The following is a 22,132-nucleotide window of genomic DNA, read 5'->3' on the forward strand; positions in this document are numbered from 1 at the left end:
TTTGGGTTTCTAAGCATTGCTGCAAGAACTCTGGCAGCAGAAATGTGATTTCAGTTTGAGTGCTCTGGAGCCACTGCATTCTTCTATATACTAGGCAGTCGTCGTGGCCAGAAGACAGAGCACACCAAACTATAAAACGCAGAATTGGAAAAACTGGTCTGGGGCCCAATCCTGCATTTCTTACTCACCTAAAATTTCCATTGAAATCTATAGGTGTCTTTGGATGCCCAGGATTGGACCTGCAGTTTTGCAAGTTACTTTTGGGTCTGATTCCTTTACACTCAGGCCACACAGCCAGAGTGGTGTAAAAGGGCCTTAATGTACATGAGACTCAGGGCCTCTTGTGTCTGCTTAAGTACAGATGTCACTAGGTGCAGAGGGAGAACAGGACTAGGGAGTAGTTCAAAGTTCAGCCAAAGTCTAGAAAGAACTGCATGTGATGGATGACTGTTATCTTATATGAGATAAAAAATGACTTTCAGAGTTTTTTAATTGACTTTGTACAGATTCTGTTAGAATATCAATATATCTTCCACCTCGGACTATTCAAACCAGCTTCACAGGCTTTTCTCATTTAAAAACATGTCCCCTTAAGCCATTGTCTTTTCTCACAAAAACAGGAAAATGCTTTCTATACATTTCACCTGTTCCCAACTAAAGTTTTTCTTTTCCTTTTGTGATTCCAGATCCCCATTTTCTTAACAATAAAGAGATGTCAGATGTTACATTTCTGGTGGAAGGAAGACCATTTTATGCACATCGAGTGTTACTATTTACTGCATCCCCAAGGTAAATGTACAGGTGTATTTTTTTTAATAAATGCAAATAATTTGATCTTTTCTGCTGTTGAGATTTGTTGGCACTAATGATTCAGGTAATGGGCTTCAGTCTTTGGGTTTGTTTAGAGAGTATTTTCTTGACAGCATGGTTCTGATTGGTTTGTAGGACATTTAACAAATGACGGGCTCTATGCCCCAATCTTGTAATGCGCTCCATGCTTGCAAACCCTTGCACCTGTGCAGAAGTCAATGGGGCTCCCTTTGAACACAGGAATTCACTTGCATGAAGCTCGTTGCAGGATCAGGGCCCTAGTAATGAAAGATTCACACTCCTTTTATGCTCCGTTTTCATATACATTGAATGGCCAAACCCTCCTTTGCACGTTTCCTGTATGCATTTTATTTATAGAAGTGTCCATTACACAACCCATTGGGAGAGTTTACATTTTTTAAAATGGAATTAAATGTACAGAAACATACCAGGCAACTTCCAGTGGCAGCATTCATTGTCAATCCCCTACTCCAAAGACTGGAACCTGGAACAACAGCTCTAAACCAGCTTCAAGCAGGGTTTCCTTCGTCTCCGAGTCACAGGCCTAGTCTATACACAAACTTGCATCAGTTTAACTAAAGGTATATATTAGCTAACCCAGTGCAAATTTTGTGTGTAGGCACTCTTATTTTGGTTTGAATGGCTTATTTCAATTTAACAGGCGTTTGTAAATATACAGGTGCAATCTAATCAATATAGCCAGTTTTAAACAGATATAAATGTATCCATACAGCAGTTTGCACCCATTTAACTAAACTGGGTTTTAAACCTATTTTAGTTAAATTGATGCAACTAGGCCACACTCCAGCAGATATTTGTCTTAACGGATAAGCTGGGCTTGCAACATATTCAGAAGGTCAACTTTTGGAAAATGTTGGGGATGAAATTCTGGTCCTGTTGAAGACAATAGTAAAACTCCCATCGGCTTCAGTGAGGCAGGATTTCATCGCTACTATCTATGATGAATCCAGCCCATTGTCTTAACCATGCATTGGGTGGAAGGTTTGGGTTACAACTTCAGGGAGTGGGAAAATCTCTTTCTTGTCATCATACTTTCTACTTTTGAGAGAAAAATAGTGGCACTTGAAGTCCAAACTTGCAAGTATCCCTTGGAGAGCAGGAAGGAGCTGGGGCAAGGCATTCCTCACCCTTCCCCCTCCCCCCAAAAATATTGAATTATTAACCTAGGAAATTATTTCCTGCTATCTAGGAAACACACCTTTAAATGTAGATACCTATAAACAAGTGTAAGGAACCTGGCACCCTTACCTGCAGCTGGATTTACAAAGAAAATATCATTGAGAGGGTACCTGTGTATATCACCCTTCTCAGACAAAATTTTGTAGACTGCCGTTTCATGATTCTCAGCTTTCTTTTGTTTTATGTGGTAGGAGATAATTATTTGGCTGTCAACGCCTAATTAAAATACTACATTTATACACACACATACAAGCTGTACCAGCCCTAATATGGCAATCAAAAAAGAAATTGCATTGTCTGCCATGGATTAGCACTGAGAAGGAAGATAGGCACATAAGAGAATGCTCTGAGTCATGAAATAAAATGTCAAGAGTTAAAAGGTTAGCCTGAATATTGTGAGATGCCTCAAAGGCAAAAAACATAGCAAACAAGAGGTACTGGTTTGAATACAGCCAGTGCTGGTTGTGAATGAAAGCATTTACTATCTGTTGGCTGCTTGTGAACTGAGTGGTGGTCTCAGACTAGTTTCAAGTGGAGATATGTCCCTGATAACAAAAAGCACCAGCAAAAGCTGCCAGACTTAGCAGAGGTGCGTTGAAAAGGCAGTCCTTCGAAAACAAAGGTATGACACATTTGGAAGACTGCACATTTGCTGTCCTTGCTTAGCTGTCCTGTGCACGATGATGTGCATTCAAGCCCTGATTCAGGAAAGCATTTAGACCTTTGCTTAAGTCTGTCCCCCGTCTAGGCCAATGCTTATGTGCTGTCCTGAATAGAAATGTTTTCTCGAATCAGGGCCGAAAAGAGGTCTTCAGTGTCTAAAGTTGTCAATTACAGTCTAGTAATTTAAACATTTTTAAAAGCTAAAATCCTAGATTTATAGGTAAATATCTACATATCTGTATAAATATCACATACAATTACAATTAACTTAAATGAATTCTACTCTGCTTTTATGTCCAAATCTGTGGTTGAAGTGAGAATTTTAACATTCTGAGAACAGCGATCCATCCAGTTCTTTCTCTCCCCTTCCCCAAACTATTGTTTTAAATCTGCATTAAAGTATTAAACTTCTTTATGTAGAATCTTAAACATTTTGTACTGGCCATCTTGCAAGCCAGGACAATGGAGATGCGAGAGGGAAAAAAAGCTGCAAATATTTAAAATGCAAGCTGATATCAATCCAAGAAGAAATTCTGAATTTTTAAAAATTGCAGGTTTTACTCAAAAATGGCGCTATCTACATTCAAAGAAACAGTCAGTCCCTGATCCTGTAATAAGTTCCAAGTGGGCACAGCATTTATATTTCCTAGGTAGGTTTTTTCACAAAATTAGTTCTTCGAGTGATTGCTCATGTGTATTCCACAGTAGGCATGCGTGCTTGCCACAGGCACCAGTGCCAGACGTTTTTCCCCCTAGCAGTACCCATAGGGGGAAGCACCCCCCGCGACCCCTGGAATGGCGCCTGCCTGGCGCAGTATAAGGGGAGCTGTGCGCTCCCCCCACCCTCAGTTCCTTCTTGCCGCCAGTGAAGGTGCGTCGGAACTGCTCTGCTCCAGCTTTGCTGTAGCTCATCCCCCAAACTGTTCGTTCATTCAGTGTCAGTACCTGTAGTTAGTTAGCTGTAGAGCTGCACAACTTAAACTCCGGGGCGCGGGGCATGCCCCGGCCCGGGTTCACTGACTAACTAAACTAACTAAACAGCTAACTAACTACAGGTACTAATACAGAACGAACGAACAGTTCTGGGGACGAACAACAGCAAAGCTGGAGTGGAGCAGTTCCGACGCACCTTCACTGGCGGCAAGAAGGAACTGAGGGTGGGGGGGAGCGCACAGCTCCCCTTATACCACGCCAGACAGGCGCCACTCCAGGGGTTGCGGGGGGAGGGGGGCTCCCCCCCTACGGGTACTGCTAGGGGGAAAACTTCCGGCACCAGTGCACGTGGCGAGCACACACACCTATTGTGGAATAGACAAAGCAACACATCTCAAAGAACACCAGTTCCTGAAAAGGTAACTGTCTTATACATTTTCCAGAAACTCAGAATGAAATGTCCTAATCAATGAGGTTTCCTAATTTCACTTTGAATTTAGTGACATGCCTCTAAGGGGGCGTCTACACTGCAATCGAAGAAGTGATTGCAGCTCAAGCAGGCATACCTGGGCTCGCTTTCATCTAGCTAGCTTGGCTAAAAATAGCAATGACGGTGGAGCAGCATGGGCTGTACAAGCCTGCCCACAAGTTGGTATGAACTCGCTTTGCTAGCCTGCACGGGGGTCCACGCTGCCACATCTTCATTGCTATTTTGAGAGTTGTGCTAACTAGATTAAAGCTAGCACAGGTATGCCATGCTGCATTCATGCTCCCAATTATGGTGTAGACAAACTCCCTGCAGTATATAAACCATCATATATTTCAGGATATAAATCCCGGTAAGCTTCTCCACGTTCTAATGTCCTATTTTCATAGTAATTGATGGTCGCCTCCCTTCCACTTTGCTCTATTTCAGCAGAAAGGTAATTGTAGTGTGGTATTTCAATCTTGCTCATTTTTATTTAGGTTTAAAGCACTGCTATCTAGCAAACCCTCAGCTGAGAACACTTGTATTGAGATCAGCTATGTGAAGTACCCCATATTTCAGGTAAAGTCTGTGCCCACATACCATCCGAATGGAATGTGTGTCATCAACAATTGTATGTACCCTGCACAAATTAATGAAATTACATTTAGTAAATGAGACATATCAGACCTTAGAGTAGTGGTTTCATAAGCAAAGGCCTCAACTCCCTTTATATAGTAACCTGCATTATCATGCTGATTGCAGTCAAATAACATGTAAGTGACTAGATTTAACTGTGTATATTTCACTTCTGTAGTCTTTGAAGACAGAGCAGTGCATTTCAGTGGAACATTTGCATAGACTTTTGAGTTCTTTTTTCTCATGTTTGGTATTCCTGCATTTGCACACACAAGCCGGGAGGATGTAGAGGCCTTTCTTTTCCTAGCAATATTTGTTTACTCAAATTTTGTAATTCCTTCTGTGAAAATGTGGAGCCAAACTTACTGTCTCACATATTAGGCTAGATGCAGTGTATTCAAGACCTTGCATGCCTAAGAAAAGTTTATTTTAACCAGAGCAATGACAGTTCCATTTACTGACTGTTAGAGCTGCAGATATTTTTCAGTGTCACTTACAGCTGCCTGCAATAACATTTAAACTTAATCTAAGTTTCCTGAGGAGAAATATTATTTGGCCCATGTTACAATGCAAAACCCCAGCACAAACCTTCTCACCAACCATGCTTGCCTATAGAAGTGTGGGAAGAAGGGGGTGTGGTTTCCCAGAAAGGGAAGAAATCAGGGAACAGCCACTATATGTGGCATGTTCTCCTGAATAAGTGGTGTAAAAACGGTATCAGAAAATGAATGAGCCGGGATCAACTTGTCCTGTGAGCTACCTGAACCTCTTTGGAGAGTCACAGCACTGTGGCTAATAGGGATTGGGAGAGAAGCCTTGCTACCTGTGAAGAGACACCTAGAACTGTGCAGAGACAGAGAAGATATCCATGTATGGCCTGACCCCTGCAGGTTTTTGACCAGTTTGACTGACAAATCCGTAGCCCTGCACATTGTTTGGTAGCCTCACACGCCTTCCCCCACCACACCATTCCCATGATGCAAAGTTAAAAATGGTGCTCATGAGTGGCTTTTCCAAAGCGGCTTATTTTTCAGAGTAACCTCTTCACTTGCGTGTGTTTTACTCAAGCAGGAATGATATGGTTCTGTGAGCCTCCCCATGTTACACTAATGACAATGACCACTGAAGCAAAGGGAGGCAGGACAATGAAAGGAAGACTTATGTAATGAACATGTGTTGTCTGCTTTTCATAAGCAAACAGTCTCTTTGTTTTGTTTCAGCTGGTTATGCAGTATCTTTACTATGGCGGTGCAGAATCACTCCTGATTAAGAATAATGAAATAATGGAGGTAAGAAGTATTTTACTCCATTCCAATGGGAGTTACAATAAGTGATCTCTCCAGTGGTCACATAGCTGCACATGGAAATGGTCTCCATCAAGCGTTGGCAAACAGCACATAACTCTTCACCAGATTGTTTAGTTTTCCCCATGGCTACAGTGGCATCTGTCTGCACTTTTTGAGGAAAGGAATCAAAACCTGCTTTCATTTCTTCCTCCAGTCTCAGACTGTCTCTCCACCACTTCTTCCTGCTTCCCTGAGTTCAGAGTTGATCTTCACTGAGGTGCCACCATTATGAATACCCAGCTTGCAGCCTCCACCCCCAATTCCAGTTAACATAAATAAAAGTAGGTTTTATTAGACATAGGACAGAAAAGAGAGAGGAAAAACCTCAAAGCAAAAGATAATTTGAACTAAAATGTCTGGCCAGACACTCTGAAAAGCTCTTCTAGTAGAGCAAAAAGCTTGTGTTACAAAATTTGGAAATCTTTCCCTCAGCATGGTACAACAGCCTCATTCTCTTAGTCTTAATAGGATGTCTCTTGCCGCTAAATCAGTCTATTCCCCTTTCCAAGCTGTGTCTCTGGGGTTGTTAGCTAGGAGTCAAATGTCCAGAAAAGTAGAATAATCTCATGTGTAGTTCCTCATTCAGGAAGATATGCAAGCATATGCCTAACTTTAAGCATGTGAGTAGTTCCATTGAAGTCAAAGTTCAGCTTCAAGTAGCCAGATGCTTAACTGTGTTGCTGAATTGGGACCTTTAAACTGCCTCCTGAGATGGAAGGAAGGGGGAATATTTTTTTATCCCAAAAGCATATCCTCCTGTCCAAGGAGTCCAGTTACACTTTTCATCTTCCCCCTCCACCTGCCCTCCCCCACAAAAAATACTGAATCTGACTCATCCTCTCCCCAGCCAAATGTGCATAACTTGTATGGATTTTAAGTGATCTCCTTCCAAAATTCTGTGCATTGTTATTATCAGCCATTGTTCAACCAAGTGGCTCCCAATAAAACACAAACTAAGGCATATTTGGGCAACTTCCTCGCCAATCTGAACTGGAAGCTTTCATATCCACAGCTTTCAGGTTATATCAGGTAAAACTAATATAGGACACTAAATATTAAAATCACTGATATTTATACAGTTGGTAAAAATCATAGTGCACAAACTATATAGTATCAGAGGGGTAGAGGGGTTATATAGAATCTGCCAGTATATTATTGTGCAGTGTGAGACACCCAAGCAAGATGTTTTGACAGAGATAGTGCTACCGGAAACTGGCAGCAATTGGGTATGATTGGCCAATGAGAGTCTATTTTGGTGGGTATCGTAATGCTTATAATAATCCTGCTGAGGAAGTTTTGGAGGGGGGAGTATTTGTATAAGTAGACAAAACTGGAATTAGTCCTCTCCAGTTCAGTGGCACAGTTTTAACTAAGCTCAGTTGAATTAACTTCCTTTCTCTTACTAAAACCAGCTGTTATTTTTCAAATTCATTCCCACAACTTTGCAAAGAGGCCGATAAACCCTAACTCTTCCGACAAAAAGTGTTCTCAAACTAGATAGGACAACAGCTTTACAGATACAGATCTATACACATAATCAGCTAGGTAACACCCCCTCCCTCTTTCTGAATCGAGACTATATAAATATAGACCTCCCCAACAGTTGACTGGATGGGGAAAGAGAAAGGCCTATTTGGCCTTATATGGGTGTCCAAGCCCGGCACATGGCCCCCTCTGAGGGCATTCCCATGGGCTTTACTGTCAAATATGGCAGCTGTGTTGGACAAAACGGGGGCGTTGAGCAGCCTTGAAAAGACTATGCAGCTGCCTAAGAGAAGGCTCCTAATCCCTCAGGATTCCCTTTGTTTCCTGTGGTTTAAGAGCCCTTGTGGATCACAGGTCTGACTCCTTGAGCCACAGTGGCAGCTGGAGCCTGGATACGGCCCTAGTTTTCTAAAGTTATATTTAGCAACTTGCTTTATTATAAATGTGGTAACAAGAAGCACAGGAAATACTGAAATCTTTGCTGCAATTCATAATTGGGGCCATATGGCTGCTGTCACATCAGCACTGCAGATTTTCCAGATTTTGGATTTATTTAGGGGATTATTTAGGGGAGCTGGAGGTGAGTGGATGGACAGGGCCAGAACAACTTTCTAACAGTTTTTTCCTAACAGCCCTGGCCTGCAGTGTGAAGGCACTGTTGGGTTCCACTGAGCAGCACTTTGTCGGGTATTCCCAGTGATAAGTGTTATATAAATGGCTAAAAATAGATAGAGCTCCCAGCTCAACCTCATATATGTGTATTGATCAGAGCAAACTGCGTAGTGCTGAAGAACCCCTGCCTACCTTCCAGAAAAGGGATTGGGTGGAGCTCTGCCTGCACTACCCTTTTCCACCAGCTGAGATAAGAGGTTTGAACCCACCTGGTTTCATAGATTTTAAGGCCGGAAGGGACTATTGCAGTTGTCTAATCTAACCACCTGCAAAACACATGCCATAGGTTTTCACCCTGTAATTCCTACATCAATCCCATAACTTCTGTTTGTGCTAATGCAAAAAGCAGGGTTGAACCCTGGCTGTTCGTTTCTAACGTGTAGCTGGGCAGATTCTTCAGAGTCACATTTGTGGAAGGGCTGTAGGCTCTGATGGTTATGCTGCTTCCTCGATAGTGCCCAGAGATCAGGGGAACTTATACACTTCTGTCCCACACCCCCAAAATGGCAGCATCTGGATCTGAATGTTCTGTTTTCCACTCATCACTTACCAACAGCCGCTCGTCATAGTTTAAGCTGTTATGTTACTTCCCTTTGTAACACCAAAAAGGGTAAAATCAGCAAAAGAACCTTCTTATTATGGCAGTTAAATGACTGATAATTAAATTAAATTAAACGTAATTAATTATAAGTCTGTGTATAAATGTAATAAAATAGCAAGGAAATGATACTGTTTAATACGGTCCTAACACTTTTTTTATCTGCTGTTTAGCTTCTCTCTGCTGCTAAATTTTTCCAGCTTGAAGCTTTGCAACGACACTGTGAGATCATCTGTGCAAAAAGTATAAACACAGAAAACTGTGTGGATATTTACAACCATGCCAAGGTAAAACAATTGTACGTGTGTGCATGCATGTCTGTCTACCCCGACTGTGTGAAGTTCATCGCCAGGTGATAGGCAGTGATAAATGTATCACATGCTTGTGCAATTTGTCACATATCTATGACCTCATCATCTGTCCCTATAGGCCACTCTCTGGGACTTATTGTAACATTCCACATCCCTAAGCCATTTCAAACAGTTGCCTTTAAAAAAAAGTAATCTTGCCTTCCTTCCTCTTGCAAATGGGGATATTCCCACTAACATTACCCTCACTGGAGGTTCATGATGAGTAGTACTTGGCCTTAGTAGCTGACAGCTTTTCTGTATCTAAAAATGACACATTGTCAAAGTCTAATGTCTTACAACCCTGCAGGGATAGTAATGAGACTTTTATACCATTGGAGAGGAAAAATGCCCAGCTTCCCAGTTGAATCCAGGATTCCATAATCCTCCCAGTGGTCCTGAATTATAGGATATTAAAGCATGATGTTTTTAGACTTAGAAAAACTACTTTAGGTGTTTTACATTTTTTAGTTTTATTTTTTCCTCTCCTTTGAAGCATTGTATAGTGGAACTCACATTAACTAAGGCTTGGCAGGTGGAGGGATACAAAATAAAGTCCCAATAAAAATATGTTACAAGCATTCCTAAAATTATTTTTCTGTAACATGTGGCATGTACAAAAGAGCTAATGGTGTGGTGTGACCTAGGGATTTGATCAGCACTCGTTTGAGGTGATCCACAGGCCATTCCCAACTCCTGCTGATCAAATCTTTATTTCTCACAGTCATGTATTCCCAATATATAATGCTATGCATTTGATGTGCATAGGTATGCCATCAACTTTTGAAATAGGAAAACATTTCATTCCTGAAAATGAGTTATATATGAAGTGTATCTCAAGGCCTATCTTTTGTGATAGAAACAAATGAAGGAACAGAATAATCCTCCACCTTGAAAGGCACCTGATTTATTTCCCAGCTTATGAGACAACTTCTGGATTTAGCAGGGGTTTTTAATTCTAGTTAAAAAGAATCATTTCAATTTTGATTTCAACTCTTGGGCCTTTTCTTCAAAAAGTGAGATAAACTACACTGGATTTTTTATCTCTGTAGGCCCCAATTCAGCAGTTCACTTAAGCATGTGAGTAACCCCACTGAAGGCAAGGTTGGGCACATGCTGAATCTGGGCCCTAGTTCACTTCTGTGGGCCAGATCCAGCAAGTGCTCAATGCATGGAGCTGTCACTGAATTCTGCCAGTGGAAGGTATGTCTATATGGCAGACTTATGAGACCAAGACCCTTCACTTCAGACTTGATGGTCTGTAAATTGTTAAATTGTTCACATTTCAATATTCAGTTCTTCTCACCCTGCTCAGAATGCAGGTTTTACAAGCAGCCTCTATTTCTTGTCTTCTGCTGGCATAGAGTGTCCCCAGATCACAGGTGCATTAGTTAACTCTGTGGCATGGGATAGTGTTATATTCTGAATATTCAGTTCATTTAGATGGTTGCTGAGGACTTTCTATTCCTGTGATTATAAAGGACCTTAGGAAGAAATGGTCATTTGATTAGCATAGCTTTCAAGTTTTCATTTTTACGCCAGGTTCTCTTTACTGTGTGCTCTCTCCAGAGAAAAGCCATGTGATTTGGCAAATTGCATTGGTGACACTGGTTGATTAGTTTCTACAAGGTACCAGTCATGCTTTCCATGCATACCCCAAACTTTCAGTGAGGTCAATAGGAGTTTTGAGAGTACACATAATAATACTCAGCACTTCCCCAACATGCCAGCTGGGGATCAGATTAATAATAAGAAAGAAAAGAGAAATATATTATTTCCTCACTGCAATGTACTGTACATTGAAATAGAGTAAGGAGAACGGAAGGAGGAGTAAAGAAGAATGGAGTGAAATCTTAAGAGAACAGTAAATCCACCAAAGAAAATTAATCCAGTCTCTGATTCAGATCCTCAGATGGTGTAAATTAACACAACTCCCTGATTTCAGTGAAGCTACTTCAGTTTACACCAGCTAAGCATCTGACCTTCCAGATCCAAAATAATGTTCTCCTTTAGAAAGCTCCTAACCTGCCCTGAACTGTCCCTTATTTTGGAGTCAACATTTGTGTCATCCACAGATTATGTTAATTTAGTGGTGGGCCTGTACTATGGACCCTACTTTCTAGACTCTGCAGAGTAAAGATCCCAAGGCTGAAGATAGGAAAAGCCATCTACAGTTCTGGGTTGCATAGGCCTCCTGGCAGCTCCATCCACTAGCATGTCCAAAGCTTTCCATTTGTTCTCAGAGCTCAAACACACCAGGAGTTTGCCCAGGCTGGTGGATCCATGGAGCACTTTTCTGTGTGCTTTGCAGAACACGCTCAGGGCCTAGTCCTTGACTGGAATGCTCAGGGCTACTACTTGCATAAACTCAGGATCAGGCCATTTGCTCACTACTTCTTATGAGGCAACTGCTACTTCCTGTGCTCTAGTGAATCACGTAGTGCTTGCTTACTCGCAAGCAAGATGGGATACACTGAGTGTAAAGGAATGTAGTGGTCCCAAAAACAACATACTTCACATGCAGCTATTTTCCAGCTGGAGGTATTTCACCCCAGGCCTAGGGTACATGTCTTTAAGCAGTTACTTCTGATGGTGGTGCCGGTCAGGTGTGTCATGCTTGGCGGGAATACTGGGAGACAGTGTTGCTAGACCTGGCCTCTAGTAGATCTCCCCAAATCTACTGGTTTTGGTGGTGGAAACTTTGGGGCCAAATCCTGGCCCCAATGACATGCATGACACAAATCCCATTGATTTGTATGGGGCCTGAATTTCATCCTTGGAATTTTGCCTCCAAGGTGACCTTAGTTTATTGACGTAGTCTTAAGTCTGGAATTTGTCATTTGAAGCAAACAATGTGAAATATCACTTGACACACACATATATGTGGGTGTCAATGTTCCCGTCTGAAAAACGTAGCTAGTATAGTTTGTGTGCAGTTTGTAATCTTTACTTCTCATGAACAGTATTTATTAACCCATACCTATCAGAGTGATTACCTTTCTTTAATCCCCACTTTTTGTAGTTTCTCGGAGTCACAGAACTGTCCTCCTATTGTGAAGGCTACTTTCTAAAAAATATGATGGTCCTCATTGAAAATGAAGCTTTCAAACAGTTATTGTATGACAAGAATGGAGACACGTCTGGTCAGAATGTACTACAAGACTTACAGAGGACGTTGGCGACACGGATTCAGTCAATTCATTTGTCTTCTTCAAAGGGCTCCGTTGTATAAAGTTCAGGAAGGAGATCGCGCTCAGAAAAGACACTGCGAGTTAAGGCTCCTGTTGCAGTTGCTTAAATTAACATACAAAATTCTACTTCACATTGGAATATTTTTTGTTGTTGTTGGCCAAAGGTGCTGCTTTTAAGCTGCAGCCTCACTTAGATGAGGGAATACTGAACGTATGGCTCCTACCCATTTTTGAGAAACAAGGATCTCGCACTATTCTGTGAATTACTGTTATGTTCAGTTCTGAACACAAAAGTGTGTGGTCTTGGAGCTAGTGCCAACAAAAGCCAGAACTCACCAATGAACAGCAGAAGCCTCTGCCTGAACAAAGATGCCATGGACCACTTAAACTGACAAATGGATTATTTAAGGTTATTTTGCTCCACCAAGTTATACATTTAAGAAGTGTACTGTACCTATCCCAGATTCCGTTCTATTGTGCATTTAAGAAACGTAAGATTTGTTAGTTGCTATTTCATAAGGGTCAACTGTGTTAGAGAGTTGGTAAGACTGTTATAAATGAGGAAATATATTGGCAAATTTTTAGGGGTGGGAACTTTTTAAAATTGTTCATAACAAATGGGGTGGCCTTGTAGTTTAAAATCTATTTCTTAAGCTTAAAAATTAATTTTTGACAGAGTTGTGTTTGCGAATCTATGTAACACGTTTTGTTTTTTAAAGGCACACTGTGTAAATACTGTATACATATGAGCAGGTTTTGCTTGTATTCTTTCCCAAGGTGGTATAATCTTGCCTAAATGGTTATGGTTACACCAAAGAGGTACATTACCAAGACAATATCTATTACAGTAGTTGGGGAATAAAAATCTGCATGCTAATTGTGATTTGGGGTTAAAAACAATAACAAACTCAACATGCATTTGCATGGTAACTGTACCTGTGAAATGTTATGTTTGTGCTTTGTTTTGCCAAGACTGCTTGTCAAACTCCATTTGTGAAATTAGCATATTTACTTTTTTTTCTTGGTGCAAATGGTTCTCACAGAAACTTGTTGGAAGATGCTGATTTCTGTTTGTTACATGAAAGAGTTAATATCAGCCTTTATTCTAGTAACATGTCAATATTTCGCTACTGGCCAGAGATTGTGACTAAGGTAGACTTTTTAAAATTATTATTAAATATGTACTATAGAATAATTTCTTACTGTATCTTCAGAATGTATAGGTTATCTACAATGGAGGTGTGCAATGTCAGGGCTCAATTTATTTTGCAGCATACTGTTAGCAAGAGAGATCTGTTAAGTGGCACTATTTTCCTGACCTCTTGTATTTGATGATACCTTTCATGAATCGGTTGATTTAAAACATAGGGAAGACCTCAGTAAAGAGTAGGAGAAAGGCGCTACCTTTTCAGTGGCAAAATTACATGTATTTCTTTTCTAGCATGCTTTTTGAAACTGTGCCCGGTTCACAGATTTTTAGAAGCTTTAATTTGACAGTGCATGATAACTTCTTGGTCTTTTGTTAGAATATTTATGTCCGGTGCTATTTCATGTTTATAGCTTTTGGAATGCTCAGAAAACACAGTCTTTGCATTAGTTATCACCATGATAGGAAACTGTTTTATTGTTCTGATCTGTAAATCCTCCTGTATGCTTGATCATTTTAAAGCCTATACAATATCTGCAACAAATTACAAAATTGTCTCAACTACCGTTAATGTCTCAGAGACACAGCATGTCAGCCTAACAATGAATTACCAGACAATTTGTTTCTGCATATGATATGCCATATAAGATGTTGTCTAGAACATTTAGCTACTGGCGACTTACTTTTCTGTGAATGTTGCAATGCTAGAGAAGCAAGAACCTGATAAATGCAATTGCAACTCTTGGGGGTGCTTATATTATAGTTTGGTGTGCTTCCTCACTCCTTGAAACCCATTATTCCATATTGGTGACAATCTACATATAAAAACAAATCTCACCCAGCAGCTTAATGTTAACTTCTCTGAATATAAAATTATAATGCTCCAGATTTTCACCCTGTAATCAAGTAGGCCAAATTTTACCCTCAGGTACCCACAGAGCTCCCACTAAAGTCATCAGGCATTGCAGACTTGTATCCACAAGCAGAATTTTTCTCAGTGGGAAATAAAAACACAGGTATAAATTCAGCGAGGCAATCTGTTGTCTAACAGAATGATAACCACTGCTTATGTAGCAATGACTTCAGGGCATACATTAATAGCAGTCCAGGGCATTGGTAATGGGATATAGAGCCCTATACCCCTGGGTTACTCATTGGAATATTGATGTTGACTGATGTCACCAGCACAGAAATCCACCACAATAGATGTAACTTCCTTTGGCAGTGTCAGCAAAAAAAAATCAAAGACTGGATGGGGAAGGGAGACTTCTCTCCTGTCTCACCCTGAGAACTGGCTCCTCTAGGTTAGGACTGAGATGCATAGGATGGGCTGTGTTGGTAAGCTTGAAGTGTCACCGACTTTGTGGTATCTGTTCTGCGGCTAAACAGAGGACTTCACTTGCTTGATCTGTAGTACATCTTTCATGAGCATACATTCACTCGCAGTATCCTGTTAGGAACAAAGGGACAAATTCTCCCTTCACTCTGTACCCAGGGCTTACCATAGACTAAAAGGGAATTGTGTGAGCATGCAAGGCAAAATTAGACCCAAAACTAGTCGCAGCAAAGCATACCTGCCTCTGAGCAAACGCATTCCCTTTGCTTCTTCAGGGGCTCATTAATCTGGAACATTGAGCACGATCTAATGCTTGGTGTTCTAGTGCATAAGCCTTCAGATTTAACTTACGCTACCGTGGGATTTGCTTTGCTGGTCTCAACTAAACATGAGCAGGAGAACAAGATTATAGAAGTCTATGGGATCAAAAATGCTCCTGAAAGAGGATTCTGGCTATTGATTGATGCAGCAGTGTCTATTGCTATTAAAGCTATTGTTAATGGATACATTAGAGTACATTGTATGATTAATGGTTTGCATACACTGGTGGAAAAGCTCATGGGAGGGCTTATTAGGTCAGCAAAAACTGCATGGTTTCCATCACGGAGTTTCCTCCATGTCCTTCAATTGGAGGCAGAGTTCCCAGACTCAAATAAGCAGGGGGTACAGACCTGGGGTCCCATTGAGCTCCACAATGCACAGATTCTGGAGTCCCTCTGAGTGCTTGAGCCGCACCTAACCGGACCAGAACTGCTATCGTTCCATTTCAGTAGAAGCCTCTATGATGAATTTCATCCAAAAAATACTTAGAATGTGACCATGATGCCTATAAGACAGCATATCCATGCAGCAATGAGGCCTATAAGACAGCATATCCATGCAGCAATGAGGCCTATAAGACAGCATATCCATGCAGCAATGAGGCCTATAAGACAGCATATCCATACAGCAATCGTTATTGTAGTGGTACATAGCAGCGTCCTTTAGAAAGTGCTGTTATTTCAGGAAACAAAAGCCTCTGTTCAGTAATCTCTGTACCAATTGCAATACTTCATCCATTTTGGGGGAAGAATTCCCTCAATCCTCCCAACCCAAGGAATTTCAGATGGTTGGGTGTACTGGAAATTCTTTTTAAAACCCTTAGAAAAAGTGTATATACATTTTTCAATCATAACTCGCACTCCCCCTTCCCTCTGCACAACGATCTAGGGCTTTTTTTTTCCCATCTAGGTTTTTATAAAGTCTCCCGTCACTGTGGTATCTGGGCATCTACAGGCACTTTGACCTTTCTCTGTTGCAAGTCCTGCCTTCTCCTTCTCTAGAAGAGACACAATCTCCTCTTAGCTCCCTTAATTGCCCCACAGTCCCCAGAACACACCCACCTTGCCTAATCTGTTGCCAGCTCCTGCACTCTCCCTGTTCTAGAACCAGACTGGTTCCCTCCCTGACCCTGGCAGATATTATCTCAACTAACCCAGCTCTCCCCTATGGTTCATTGCCCCATAGTCAGCTTGAGAACTGGCAGAGGAGGTGGGCTGGTGGAAACATATGATAGGAAAGTTTTGGGGCATCAGGGAGCAAGGTTAGTACTCTTTTTCAGGGAAAACTCCAAAACCACCTCCCCATTACTCAAATCCTCCCTGTTCCACAGATTGGAGACCATTCCTCACGCCTCCCATCTTTTAGAAACAGATGGCTTCCAAATGTTTTCTACTCTAGAAAATGGCCAGTTTCCTAAGGGAACCTTTCTCAAGGTTAAAACTTTGCATGCAAGTTCTTGGCTCACAAGTGAATTGATTGTGCAAAGTATATAAATGTATATATTCCAAGTGGTGCATGTGGAATTAGTGGAAAACCTCCCACCAGCACTATCAGTAGCTGCTCTGCTAAGTTTCCACCTGCCACTTTGTAAACTGACACGGTTCATGTGGAAGATCCACTGACCGTTGGCTTCATACCAAAAATTGTACTAGTCCCTTTTGGATGCATTACAGTGTGTGGTGTAATAGGGAGTTTTTCTGGAACCTCCAGTTCTGTGCCAAAATGTACTGTGGTTTGATGTTTGAAGATTTTTTTTTCCAGTGATTTCAGCTCCTACTGAAATGAGCTACATTTCAATGGTGCAGTAGTGAGAGAGAGAGAGAGCTGGCCTTTTCTTCAAAAACAAAAATCAAATTAAGGGCCCACAGTCCTGCACACAACACCAAGGGAAGTCAATTGGGACCTTTTTGTCAGTGTGTTACTGACATACGTACAGCTGTCATTAAAGTGAACGCACTTAAATTTATATACAATACTGAGATTCAAGGTTGGGCTCAAGCCATTTCCCTATATTATTCACCACAGGCCAAATGCTGAGGTGTGCATAGTACCTGCAGCTTCCATTGAAATCAATGCAAGTTGTAGATACTCTGAGTCCCTCAGGAGTCAGCTCTATATAAATAATAATATTTACATAGGACCAGATCCTGAAGTCTGTATGCATCAAAGCCGGTACTGAAATCAGTTGGTGTTCTGCATGAATAAGGGTGGATTAAAAACTGAATAAGAACTTTGGGATTTGGCCCATGGTGTCTTTCATCTGAGAATCTCAAAATGCTTTACAAACATTACCAGCCTGATCTTGCTGCTCTTACTCCTGCTTAATACCTTATCCCAGAAATAGTCCCATTGACATTAATAGGACGAAGGATGGAGTGTGGTATTAAGCAAGGAGAGGGAGGGTGTCTGCATCTAGCCTTTAATAAACATCACAATGTCTCTGTGAGGGAGATAGTTATTATATCCATCTAACATGCTGGTAACTCGAGACATAAGCAGGTTAAGCGATTGCCCAACTCAGTGTGAAATCTAGAGTTTTGCCCTGCTGATATCAGCTATTGTAACCATTCATGGGGAGCTGTATTCTCATTTCTAATATGCATGCACTCCTCCCATTGACTGGATAGTTGAGCTCTAGCAAATGTTAACTTTTCTATGTCAGTATAAATGTCTGCATTGCATCTGAGAGAGTGAATTTGTCTGAACACCTTTGGCTGGTGGCTGACCTTGGCCATTCAACTTCCCATTGTTGCTGCTGCTGTGTTTTCATTAAAACTTCGATTACCTTTCCCACTCACTGCGGTTATAGATGAGTTTTTCTTATCACATTTCTGAAGCAAACAAAGAAAACAACCTGACATATCAAAGCAGAAACAATTCATGTTTAAAAATAAGGCAAGTTAGAAAACAGGGACGCTCAGCCATACAAGGATGTGACCTTTATAAAACAGTCACATTAGAAAACAGCGCATTCTTTAAATGGTCAGCTTCAACAAGATATCATGTGGGCCACAGCCATAACACCAGTCAGGGATGGCTTAGTGATCTAAGATTCAAATTAACTAGAATCCTTCATGCCACATAATCAAATCCCAGCAGCATTGACTGACCCTTTCATCACCCTATGGTGGATAAATTCAATACCATCTAGTTTACTATTTGGGGGGGGAAGCGGTATCGTTCAGGTGAGACCTTATAAAATCTGGTCCTCTCCACTCTATATGACCTTTAAACAGCACATACATAGCGCTTCAAGTGGAGGGATTTGCCCCATTATCCTTAATTGAAAGTTCCCCTTTCCCCTGTTCTTGTGCAGTGAGCTGTGTGCCAGTTGGATGCTGCCCCATGCCCCTGTGGTGGCTGGGTTTCAATGTTGCTGTAGGGCTCTAAATCATGAAGCGCTTTGAGAGTCTTCAGAATGAACAGTGCTACATAAAAGTAAAATAATTCATCCTGTCAGAGAGCCCAAGCTAAGTACAGTCAAGGCTGGCTAGACCTCCAGTAAAACATGTGCTTCAGAAGGCAGTGCTGGTGTGTCAGAAAGTGGCTTTTCCCCTCTTGAGTCCCTGAACCAATGCCCTAGCGTGGTATTTGGGAGCACTGTGCTCTGGGTGGTGACATCTTTCAGATGAGTCAGAAAGCTGAGGTCCTGACCCCTTGTGGTCATTAAAGAACTGCTGGCACATTACACAAGAGTAGGTTAGAGTTGTTGACCTCAGGGTCTTGGCCAAACTCCAATTTAGTAATTATATTGTGCCTACCAAAATTCCTCTTGTGTATTTCAAGTAGGTATATTATTCACTTCCTGTCCTAAATTTCTGTGTACTGTTGAAGCGTGCTGTTGTAAGCACCTGCCTTTCACCCTAGCATTTGCTTGTATGTCAGTAGTAGATGAAGAAATTTGTGTGTGAGAGAGAATTATGCATATCATAAATAAGTCAAACTCCCACCCTATGTTGCATGGGTGCAACTACACAGCGAAGTACGATACTCTCCTAGTGCTCTTTTCAGCACTGCGTGGAGGGCCTGGCTAATGTGTCTCCTGGTACTTTACGGACCAAGGTGATGTAGTCGGGACCCATGCTCCCCTCTATACTGTGTCCTGCATCACACAATAGAGAGGTCTGGATCCTGCTAGTTTTAGAGCAGCATTATGGTGTTCTGAAAAGAGTTCCCTCAGCCTCTTTGCACTAATGAGATGGCTACTGGACTATCCTTCAGTCCAGCTCATCTGCAAGCCTTCCCCTTGTAATATCACCTGCACAGAATGAGTCTACTCAGAGCAAGATCTTGACTCTGTAAAGCATTTTAGGACCCTCTGGGACAAAAGATGCTTTATAAAATGAGATATTCTGTATCTGAACAGTTCATGTTCTGCGTCTTCTGTTTTTTACATGTGAAATGTTTTTGTTTTTTTATTTTTGTGTGTGTGTGTGAGAGAGAGAGAGAGAGATGGACAGTATATAAATTTACTGTATATCTTGTGAGATGTGAAATCATGTCTGTAATGAGGTCTCTTGTTAATGTCAGTCAGCCTTCCCTGATGCTAAGGGTTCGGCAGTATGCATTAGTGAATTGAATAGCTAAACCTCCACTTGCCCAAAAGGGCTTACCTTTGTACATAGATTAGCATTTTTAACATTTGATATAAGATCATTGAAAGTAATTTGTAATTTAGATGAGGGGGAAATGGGCATTCTAGAAAAAAATACCAATTCAAATTATAGTGTGGGGCCATTCATAAAACAAACCAAAAGGCTTGGTGCAACACCCATTGAAGTCCAGTAGATTGGGCCCCATTTTTTAGCTCTTATTCAGACATTAAACAATTTGCCATGAATCTGCTATATGTGAATCTGAAGTGTAGATCATGTTGCACCTAAGCAGAAAAGCAAAACGCATGTATGTAATTGGGTACCAGTGTCTATGTGCTTAAGTAGGGAAAGATACCTCCCCATCCATCTCCATCTCTGAAGACCTGTCATTGTGTTCTTCTGTTTACCTCAGAAAATAACAGATGAAAGAATCCCAGCACCAATGCTTTGGTGACACAGAAGTGCTAGCACTAAACATGAGACATGCTTGCTAGCTTCCTTCATCCTTGTCCAAGTCTATCAGTTATCTCTTTCAGATTTCAGTAAAAGTTATATTTATAAAGTTATTAGGGAAAAATGAAAACCAGAGAGAAAGCCATGATGGAAAAAATTGCTTCCAAGAATAAAACAGAACTGTAGCATGAAGACTTCAGATTACAAAATCTGCAGCAAACCCTTCCTGCTGAAAAAAGACAGCTTTTCGCTGTCATCTTGTAAAACTAATGATGGTTTGATTACTTGTTGGAGCTTTTTTATTAGTAATATTATTTCTGTATCTAGCACAGGAAGCTCTTATATGCCATCTCTCAATGAGGTTTCTATGGAAAAGGTTTCTTTATTGGGAAACAAAAATCACACAACCAGATAATACTATCCAGAGCACAAGGAAGTGATGTCCTACTTTATGCAACCATCATTTAAGTACTGGCTTTTGGGTTTATATAAGTGTTCTAGTTATTTTAAAATGAACAATATAGCTGGAACGTTCGTTTGCCCTTCTCATTGTCCATTTAAGCTTGTACAAACTGCACAATAGTAAAAGCCACTGCACAGAAAATAGGGGAATTGTGGATGATTTGAAGGATTAAGCAATAGTTTAGCTCAATGGGTAAAATTTTTGAAAGGGCCTGGTGATTTAGGAGCTGAAGGCCATTTTTCAAAAGAGACTTAGGAGTCTACCTCTTATTGGAAGTCATTGGGACTTAGGCACTTTTGAAAAATCTTCCCCAATATCAAAACTGTTCAGATGTTAATATTATGAAGCAAGCTGTCTACACCCAGGAAATTAAAGGTTAAGGAGAATAATCTACTTTTAACTCACACCGTATTTAATATGAGATACCAGCCTTAATTTTAAATGTAGCCACTTTTGTCTGTGTCACAACCTGAATTCTGCTTTAAAATATTTTTATTTAATTTCCTTGTTTTCTTTTTTAAAAAAAAGTTTAAAAAGAAGGTTTGTCTTTCAGCATAATGTGTTCAGTCTGCTAGATCTTTATGTGCTCAATCATATAATGAGATCCTTAGCACGTTATCAGTGCTAAAATGTCTTAGGAAAATTTCTGAAAACATGTTCACTGAGTGCACCTTAGAATATTTTAACCCCCGATCTCTGATGATAAGTCTTTTAAAATCTCCAGTGAGATGAGGATTCATGTCTTGCCAAATGTCATTTTGTAAATCCAGTGTTAACATTGTACAAACACAAACCAGCATTTGAAACCAGCAAGGATTTTTTTTTCTTTAATCTGGTTAGCCAGCTCTTCTTTTCAAGTGTAAAATAATTTGCTTTTAGTTTGCGACTATGTATGCAAAGCTTCTGCGTGACTTGTTATAACTAAGTTAAAAAATGGGAAGCTGAGTTTAGAGAGAAATTTAACTGCAGTAGTGCAAAAGGTACGCTTATTTTAGGGCCTGAGCTAACTCCCACTCACAGCAATAGGAATCCTTCCATTGACTTCAGTGGGAGTTGGATCAGGCCTAAAGCAGTTTGTCGTAGCCTTTTTGATACCAGGGACTGGCTTGCTGCCTTCCTAAACTGTGTCATGGAGATCTCAGGGACTGGAGCCAGCCCATGGACTGGTCATTGAGAAACACTGTGCTAAAGGATATAATCTCCTCTCTCCCCATATTCAGAACTGTGGTTGGTATCAAAGAGAGGCTCCCATAAGGACTGAAGGGAAAATATGCCCTGAAGGCCCAATCCTATTGTCCTTGTGCATATTGTCCCAAATTCAGCAAAGGCACTTAATTAAGCATGTGCTTAACGTGTGTGACTTTAAGCATCCCTTTCCAGCAAAATACTTAAGCATTTGTTGGTTTCAATGGTACTTAAGCATGTGTTTAAAATTAAAGTGAAGCA

The 22,132-nt window shown here is 40.9% G+C and overlaps 1 protein-coding gene across 1 annotated transcript in view; it reads left to right on the forward strand.

The window, feature by feature from the left end:
• ABTB3 (ankyrin repeat and BTB domain containing 3) overlaps positions 1-17,972 on the forward strand; it is a 280,098-nt gene extending 262,126 nt beyond the window's left edge. Inside the window, exons 13-17 of the mRNA XM_084617381.1 lie at positions 687-789; positions 4,594-4,675; positions 5,953-6,021; positions 9,007-9,120; positions 12,203-17,972. Coding sequence (XP_084473507.1) covers positions 687-789; positions 4,594-4,675; positions 5,953-6,021; positions 9,007-9,120; positions 12,203-12,412 — 578 coding nt within the window. The 3' untranslated portion in view covers positions 12,413-17,972. The remainder of the gene's footprint in view (positions 1-686; positions 790-4,593; positions 4,676-5,952; positions 6,022-9,006; positions 9,121-12,202) is intronic.
• Positions 17,973-22,132: the final 4,160 nt, after the last annotated feature.

The sequence above is a fragment of the Lepidochelys olivacea genome, assembly GCF_965140295.1.
Source record: "Lepidochelys olivacea isolate rLepOli2 genome assembly, chromosome: 1".
NCBI lineage: Eukaryota > Metazoa > Chordata > Testudines > Cheloniidae > Lepidochelys > Lepidochelys olivacea.